The sequence below is a fragment of the Culex pipiens genome, chromosome 3, assembly GCF_016801865.2.
Source record: "Culex pipiens pallens isolate TS chromosome 3, TS_CPP_V2, whole genome shotgun sequence".
In the NCBI taxonomy this organism is placed as follows: Eukaryota; Metazoa; Arthropoda; class Insecta; order Diptera; family Culicidae; genus Culex; species Culex pipiens.
Genome location: NC_068939.1, coordinates 45,131,429 through 45,140,508, shown reverse-complemented (window position 1 = coordinate 45,140,508; position 9,080 = coordinate 45,131,429). Strand labels below are relative to the sequence as shown.

The 9,080-nt window shown below is 38.2% G+C and overlaps 1 protein-coding gene across 1 annotated transcript; it reads left to right on the top strand.

Moving 5' to 3' along the window:
* Positions 1 to 9,080, top strand: LOC120420083 (DDB1- and CUL4-associated factor 8). Its single transcript, XM_039583012.2, has 8 exons — positions 1 to 682; positions 4,931 to 5,333; positions 5,396 to 5,628; positions 5,701 to 6,091; positions 6,149 to 6,481; positions 6,543 to 6,688; positions 8,121 to 8,364; positions 8,420 to 9,080. The coding sequence occupies exons 1-8, from the start codon at positions 468 to 470 to the stop codon at positions 8,708 to 8,710; spliced, it is 2,256 nt and encodes a 751-aa protein (XP_039438946.1). The 5' UTR covers positions 1 to 467; the 3' UTR covers positions 8,711 to 9,080.

The following is a 9,080-nucleotide window of genomic DNA, read 5'->3' as shown; positions in this document are numbered from 1 at the left end:
AAAATATTGGAAAGGTGTCCAAGTCGGTCGTCGGTCGGTCGGTTTTTGTGGGGCGATCGAACTTTAGTCCAAAAATTGTTTCAAAAATCTAATTTTCTTTTCGAATTGCTTTTATTTTGTTTGCTTTTGGTTCTGGGAGTGCGGAATAGCTCCTTGCTAGGAAGAATCTGTCCAGTTTCCCCCGGTGGGAAGGTGACAAGTGAGTGAGAAAAAAATCGTTCCTGCCTCAATCCGTCAAATTCCGTCATTTTGCGAGTGCGATTCCACTGTTGCTAAATAAAACTGCAGTGTGGCAAAAAGGAAGGGAGGGAGGTCCGTCATTTTAGTTGCACTTTTGAGAAAATCTTGCCAAACCTACGGTGGACATGGATTAGAGTGACGACCCCGGGGGGAAGCTACCAAGAAGAACCGTGTCGATAAAGAACCTTCGCAAGGTTGAGTGTTTCGAGGGTAATCGGAATATCGACATGGAGGACGATTCGGGCGCTGGCGATGGCCATCAACATCCGAGGCCGAAAAAGTCCAGACTTTCGGAGGACCATGACGGAATGTCGTCCTCGGATTCGATTCCAGCAACAACAGCAGTTGAAGGTTCAGGGGGCGGCGGAACAGCTGTTGCTGCAGAACCAGTTGAGGAGAAGTCATCGTCGCCGAATCGTGAGGTGATCGAAGCTACGGAAGGGTAAGTCTGTGGAAATGTGTTTTTTTTTTCTTTTCTTGTTTAACTAATGAGAACGTGCTGAATTGATTATGAAGTGATACGCAATTAGTTTACACTTTGCACACCTTTATTGATACTTTTTTTGTGATTTGTATAGAGCTTTACTATTACTTTTTTATGGTGGCTCTGATTTTAATTTTGATATTAGAGTAATTCTCGCTGAAAGTGGACCACTATTTACACAAGGTGCTCAAAAATCAAAAGCAATGTACTTTTCCAATAGCCCCCACCAAGTTATGAATGAAACCATGTTTGGTTGGTTAAATTTGTCCTCACCTCGGCGCCACGAAGCTAATACATTTTTTTAAATTGGTAATTTTTTGACTTAGGCGCGTCTACAAAATTGCTAATAACTTTGCAAAACTTCAACGAACCCTTGATGTTTAGGGGTGTTTTGGAAAGGAAATGAGCAGAGCTTTCGAATGCACTTGTCAGAAAAATACCGTTCCATACATTTTTTAGCCATAAAACAACAATGTATTTTTAAAAGTCATTTTTGAAGGCCGGCGCCCCGCTTTATCGAAAAACTGACAAATCCATTCGAAAGCTGAGACGATTTCACATAAAGGACCAATAAATCTAAGGTGTATGTTCCTCCTATCTTTTTTAATCTAATTTTGTATCTGAGAGCGCAGCGCTCCGTTCGTATTTCGGGCGCCCAAAATGTTGCATTTGCTTGCCCCAATTCAAGGTTTTGTCAAACAATATAGGTGCTCACTTTTTAAATGATAGTTTATTGTCCAAGGATCAAGATGCACTATCGATAAATGACCAATATTTAAGTTTTTGGGTTCTGCCAGGCAATTTAATGTCGAAAAGTTGTTTTTGTTTACGTTTTTTGTTGTTAAATGCTTACTTACAATTGGGTGGACATTTTTACAGTAAAACTAATGAATGTAGCATGTAGAAAATTTTACCACGAACATTTTTCTCTAGGAGAAAACGTAATTTCGATACTCCAACGCAAAGATATTTGAGTTTTAGTGAGAAAAAAAGTGCCAATTTTACAAATTTTTCAGAATTAACAAGCACGGCCTATTATTTACATGCGGCATATGTATTGGAAGCCAAAGTATGGTTTCTTATAGTTATTTAGGTCGCTGAATTCGGACCTGCAATCAAATTTCAGGTAAACAGTAAAATTTGGAGCCACACCCAAAAGTTATTTGCGGTAATATGCTGTAATTTTAATCGCTAGTGAATTCGGTCATATTTCATTTTTTGCTCACCTTTAATTTATATTTTACTCACGGATTTTTTTATGGAGAATGTTTTTTTTTTCAAGTTCTGATTGTTTTGAGATTGTCAGAAAACCTCGTTTTGTGAGATGGCTGGTTTTAATGTAAACTTAAAAATAAATGAAAACTCTAGATTTTTTAGGAATTTTTTTTAATGATTTTGGGTACGATTGTTTACGTCTAAATTGACAGTCATTAATTAATGACGATTTCCATAACTTTTTAAGGAATAGGAAAATCGCTTCCAACCATTTTCACTACACGCAAATGACATTTGAGCGTGGCTCAAATCTGGAGCAACATAAGAAAAGGGCGGATAAGCATTTTGACAGCTGAAACTATTTTCAAAACTACAAGACAACACGTAACTTTTTCCCAAAACTCAAAGTGTTAAAAAATAGCAAGTCTTCCCAGCTACCTTCTACCGCAGCTTTCGTTAAATAGTTACCTGTTGTCTCATAATTTGCGAAATAGTTTTAGCTGTCAAAATGCTTATGCGCCCTTTTCAAATGTTGCTCCAGAAATATCACTGTTCACTGTTTACCTGAAATTTGATTGCAGGTCCGAATTCAGCGACCTAAATAACTATAAGAAACCATACTTTGGCTTCCAATACATATGCCGCATGTAAATAATAGGCCGTGCTTGTTAATTCTGAAAAATTTGTAAAATTGGCACTTTTTTTCTCACTAAAACTCAAATATCTTTGCGTTGGAGTATCGAAATTACGTTTTCTCCTAGAGAAAAATGTTCGTGGTAAAATTTTCTACATGCTACATTCATTAGTTTTACTGTAAAAATGTCCACCCAATTGTAAGTAAGCATTTAACAACAAAAAACGTAAACAAAAACAACTTTTCGACATTAAATTGCCTGGCAGAACCCAAAAACTTAAATATTGGTCAATTATCGATAGTGCATCTTGATCCTTGGGCAATAAACTATCATTTAAAAAGTGAGCACCTATATTGTTTGACAAAACCTTGAATTGGGGCAAGCAAATGCAACATTTTGGGCGCCCGAAATACGAACGGAGCGCTGCGCTCTCAGATACAAAATTAGATTAAAAAAGATAGGAGGAACATACACCTTAGATTTATTGGTCCTTTATGTGAAATCGTCTCAGCTTTCGAATGGATTTGTCAGTTTTTCGATAAAGCGGGGCGCCGGCCTTCAAAAATGACTTTTAAAAATACATTGTTGTTTTATGGCTAAAAAATGTATGGAACGGTATTTTTCTGACAAGTGCATTCGAAAGCTCTGCTCATTTCCTTTCCAAAACACCCCTAAACATCAAGGGTTCGTTGAAGTTTTGCAAAGTTATTAGCAATTTTGTAGACGCGCCTAAGTCAAAAAATTACCAATTTAAAAAAATGTATTAGCTTCGTGGCGCCGAGGTGAGGACAAATTCAACCAACCAAACATGGTTTCATTCATAACTTGGTGGGGGCTATTGGAAAAGTACATTGCTTTTGATTTTTGAGCACCTTGTGTAAATAGTGGTCCACTTTCAACGAGAATTACTCATTATACTTATTGTTTTTTTTAATTAAATATGTTGTATCGCCCATGATTTGTTTTTTCGAAGACCATTTTTAATATTACATAATATTATTAGCTATTTTTCTCAATATACTCAGAGTGCCGGATCAAAGTAGAAAAATCTGGCCAAGTACCGATTAAATATTTGGAAAAAAATAACAGACGAAATTCTTATAATAATGAATGGAGAAGAAGATGGATGCATTTATTCAAAAGCTTGTAAATTTCTGACGGTTTTTGGCTTGAAAAAAGGTTGAATGTAAAGGTTGGATCAAAAAGATCTTCAAAATTGGCAGAAAATTGAAAGTCTGGCAACATTTGGCTGAAACTTGAAAATATGGTTAATTAATCCTTTCAAATGTTAAAAAATCGCATACCGCCATTGATACTTCAATAATACAATTTATTCCTGAAAATATTCAGCCAAAACTTAAGTCTCCTCTCCTATATATCACTTATTTTTATTTTGCAATTTTAATCGCCTAATCTTTTTTGATTTTATTGCGAATTTATTTATTAGAATAATTCTTTATCTGTCCAATAAATTATCATTACTATAATCTAAGCTTGTTTTGTACCTCTATTTATTAACTATTGTCTAATTTTACATCTAATACATCTAGCTTCTCATTTTTACTCTTCAAAATACGCTCATCATTCTCTTACTATTGATACTTGATTTTTATAAAATAAATTCTCTTTTACTGTCTATTGTTTTCAATCTTCACCCTTTTTTCAAACAAGTGAGGTTTGAGCCCTTACTCAATTTATGGAATGGTTAAAGGATTAACACAAATATTACTATTGTATTTTTGAAAAACTTTTATAACATGCTTAGGACCAAAAATTGTAACAAAACACCGCGACAAAAGAAATAGCAACATATAAACACGACTCAACACTAGGAAAGATTTCAGGAGAAAACAAAACACAGTAAATAACTATTAGTTTTTGAATTCAAACTAAAAATAAAACAGTTTTTGCTTTAATGAAAGTTGATAGGCACACTATAAATGGTTAGGCGCTTATACTTACATCAAACCCTACGTAATGTACCACCCCCGGCCGAGTTAAAATGCGTAACCGGAAAAGAAGGTGTGCATGCCTGGCACGAACACTCAAAGCGTGTTCTAGCGTGTTGCTCGTACTGACGCAGAGCATGGGTGAGATGTAGGTGTAAGGGCAGTGCGTGTTCGTCGGGAACCTGGTGCATAAGATCGGTCAAGGCCCGCTCTTACACTTAAAATTTAACACTGAATTGCGAATTTAATTTAATTAAAAAAAGGTTAATTATTAATGTATTTCAGCAAGCATTGAATCTGAATGTTTTTTCAAACAAAAATTATAGAGATTTTTTTCATTACTCATAACTAAAAAAAGTAGCTTAAAAGTAAAAAATCATTACTGTTATTTATAAATGTCCATCCAGTGATACCAAAATGGTCGACCCGGAATCCCCCATAAATTCCGTCCCAATCGCCACCCCAGAGCAGGGTCCTTCGACCAAGATGGACCTGGACGTTGGATCTCCTTCCACCGAGGACGGAGCTGCGTCCAGCAGTGCCGCTGCAGCAGCCGTTATTGCCGAGCCATCCACCGACGCCCCTCCCGAGTCCGCTGACAGCGTTCCCACCGGAGAGGTAGCTTCCAACGAGGTGGTAGATTCCTCGGAGCGCAGTGCCAGGACTCGGAACCGTTTCCGCGGACGAAGCTACCGCCAGCGGTCGGATTCGTCCAGCTCGGAGCAGAACGAGGGCAGGGCCGAGGACGGCGAGCAAGACCCGGACGTCGAGGCGATGATCCGTCGACTGGTTGATGAGATGAATCGGGAGGTAAGGGATTTTGAGGGTTTTTTTTTCTTCTTTTGTTTACGGAACTGTTTGTGGTTTTGTAGAACAATGACGCCAGCGAGGACGACGACGAGGAGGACAATAACGAAAGGGATGAAGATAGCATGCTGTCCTCGACGGCAGATTCCGATGATTCGGATACGTCTTCGCCGGCCGTTTCAATCGACGACGACGACGATGACGATAGCAGTGATGACAACGAGGAAGGTTCGGACAACAACGCGAATGCTCCGGTGGACGTGTCAAATCTCCCGTTCATGCAAACTGCCAACGTTAAGTGAGTACTCCGGCGGTCGCTGGTTGCGACGTTGGCATTTTTTATTGTTTTCCGCTTCCGAACCTCTCCCAGGAGCACCTGGGACTACTTTCGCGAGATCCAGCTGCGATCGCTTGGACTGTCCTACCGGACCAAGTCGTCGCTGGGTGGAGTCCGGTACAATTCGAGCCAGTTTCAGTCGCGGGCTTACGGGTCTAAACACGTGGTCGAACGACTAGCGTTGGCCCACCGACTGCGCAAACACGGCGGTTGTGTCAACAGTTTGAACTTCAACGCGGCCGGAACGCTGCTGGCCAGTGGTTCGGACGACCTGAAGATCAACATCTGGAACTGGGAAACGGGGAACCGGCTGGCGCATAACATCGCCAGTGGCCACAGGTCGAACGTGTTCCAGACCAAGTTTGTCGAGGCCAGCGGATACCGGAGCGAGCTTGAACTCATCTCAACCGGACGGGATGGACAGGTTAGAATCTGCTAGTACAAATTAAGTTCAATTTCTCATCCCACCACTTTGTTCCAGGTCCGTCACTTTCGCGTGGGCCCCGCAGGTGACGTCAAGCGGGCGGTGCTGTTCAAGCACAGCCAGCCGATTCACAAGATTGCCATTCCGGCGCGGTCACCGTACGAGTTTCTGACGGCGTGCGAAAACGGCGTCGTCAAGGGGTACGATCTGCGGGATAACGTAGCGAAAAAGGTGACCCACACCAGGAAGCGACTTTATAGCATCTCGACGCATCCGCTCGATAATGAATTTTGCGTGTCAGGCAGTGACGAGTCGGTGCTGGTGTACGACCGGAGGAATCCGGCCAGGCCGGCGAAGAGTTTGTACCCGGTGCACATGAAGAATGCGAATGTGGGTTCGGAGGTTTGCTGGGTGTATTGGTAAATTTGTAATTTTGATATTTTTTTTCTAGAAAAAGGAGTTTTTTACTGTTACCTGCGCGGTGTACAACAACACAGGAACGGAAATTCTTGCCAGTTATTCGGATGAGGATGTTTATCTCTTCGACAATGTACATCACGAGGAGGGAAAGTATCTGCATAGGTACAGCGGTCACTGGTGAGTAGAAGAAGTAATTAAACACATGTATCTGTTCATATTTTTCATAATCATGTATCTGTTCATAATTTCAAAAATTGTAATTCTAAAATTCTAAAATAATAAAATTCTAAAATTCTAAAATTCTAAAATTCTAAAATTCTAAAATTCTAAAATTCTAAAATTCTAAAATTCTAAAATTCTAAAATTCTAAAATTCTAAAATTCTAAAATTCTAAAATTCTAAAATTCTAAAATTCTAAAATTCTAAAATTCTAAAATTCAAAAATTCTAAAATTCCAAAATTCCAAAATTTCAAAATTCCAAAATTCCAAAATTCCAAAATTCCAAAATTTCAAAATTCCAAAATTCCAAAATTCCAAAATTCCAAAATTCCAAAATTCCAAAATTCCAAAATTCCAAAATTCCAAAATTCCAAAATTCCAAAATTCCAAAATTCCAAAATTCCAAAATTCCAAAATTCCAAAATTCCAAAATTCCAAAATTCCAAAATTCCAAAATTCCAAAATTCCAAAATTCCAAAATTCCAAAATTCCAAAATTCCAAAATTCCAAAGATTCCAAAATTCCAAAATTCCAAAGATTCCAAAATTCCAAAATTCCACTCAAATTTTCTGTCTTAAAATTCCAAAATTCCAAAATTCCAAAATTCCAAAGATTCCAAAATTCCAAAATTCCAAAGATTCCAAAATTCCAAAATTCCACTCAAATTTTCTGTCTTAAATTTCCAAATTCTCAAATTTTCAAATTCTCAAATTTCTTTCTTAAATTCTCTAATTCTCAAATTTTATTTCTCAAATTCTTAAATTCTTAAATTCTTAAATTCTTAAATTCTTAAATTCTTAAATTCTTAAATTCTTAAATTCTTAAATTCTTAAATTCTTAAATTCTTAAATTCTTAAATTCTTAAATTCTTAAATTCTTAAATTCTTAAATTCTTAAATTCTTAAATTCTTAAATTCTTAAATTCTAAAATTCTCAAATTTTCAAATTCTCAAATTTTCTTTCTTAAATTCTCAAATTTTCTTTCTTAAATTCTCAAATTCTAAAATTCTAAAATTTTCAAATTCTCAAATTCTCAAATTTTCTTTCTTTAATTCTCAAATTCTCTTATTCTCTAATTCTCTTATTCTCAAATTTTCAAATCTAAAATTAAAAAAAAAAAAAATTAAATTTTAAAATTTTTAAAGTTTTTAAAAATTTATTATTTTAAATATTCAAATTTTTTAATCTTTAAATTCACAAATTATTAAACTCTCAAATTCTCAAATTTTAAATTTGCTTTTCAGCATTCATTTTTGCAAAACTTGTTTTCCGGACTCGTCGTATTTTTCCTTTCTCGGTGAACCTCGTTGGTTAAATGTACGACTCGTGCTGAAAAATCATTTTTTGCAACTACCTAAACTTTTTTGATCTTTTTTTGTCAACTCTCAGCAACGTCAAAACGATCAAGGGCGTCAACTTTTTCGGCCCCCAGTCGGAGTTTGTGGTGAGCGGCAGCGATTGCGGCAACATCTTCTTCTGGGACAAGCAGAGCGAAATCATCGTCAACTGGCTGAAGGGAGACGACGCCGGGGTGGTCAACTGCCTGGAGCCGCATCCGGAGTTTCCCATTTTGGCCACATCCGGGCTGGACCACGATGCCAAAATTTGGGTCCCGAACGGAACGGACGATGAGGTTTGTGGTTATTGCAAGAATTCCTCTCAAATAAACAAGGACTTGTCTTTCCCAGCACGAGGCGCCGGTCTTTTCACGCGAGGCGCTGGAAAAGTGCGTCCGGCGGAACCTGCGCGTCCGCCAGAACAACCGCTGCACGTCGTTTAGCGAGAACCGCATCCTGGATTTTCTCATGCTCAGTCGGCCGGGGATTGGTGGGCGGTTACGCCGCCGCTTCTCCTCGGACAGCGACGGTCCAGCGGGTGGAGATGGTAGCGGCGGCGGTGGCGAAAATCCAGACGGGGACGGTTCGGGCCGGGGCGACGACGACGACAACCGGATGATTCTGCGGTGTAATCCGTCGTAAAAGCAGCAGCAGCAGGGAAAGGCCGAGGGCAAACAGAGAGTTTAAAACATGTGATTTTATCGAACACCTTTTTCGAATGTACCGAGTGCGTTCTAAACGGCTTAAATATAAATACTAGGAACCGTCGTGTTGCGATAACCGCTCGTAGTAGCTTTTGTTTTATATATAGTTACAAAAGTAAATTAAAAAGTTTGAACTTGTTTTTTTTTTCACTGTATTTTCCTTTTTCAAACTATTTTTTATCGGCAGCGCTGCAGAGATAGGCGATTAAAACATCTTATTTTTGCAGGCGATATGGTGAACTTAGTTGATTCTTTATAAATGCACTTTTAAAGAGAAAATATATTATCTTCATTATGTAAAAATATAA

Bases quoted from the DNA above. Each gene is read 5' to 3' on its own strand.
- LOC120420083 (XM_039583012.2), top strand. From the start codon at position 468: ATGGAGGACGATTCGGGCGCTGGCGATGGCCATCAACATCCGAGGCCG. The intron at 683-4,930 runs GTAAGTCTGTGG...ATGTCCATCCAG, and splicing joins GTGATCGAAGCTACGGAAGG to TGATACCAAAATGGTCGACC. The intron at 6,092-6,148 runs GTTAGAATCTGC...ACTTTGTTCCAG, and splicing joins CAACCGGACGGGATGGACAG to GTCCGTCACTTTCGCGTGGG.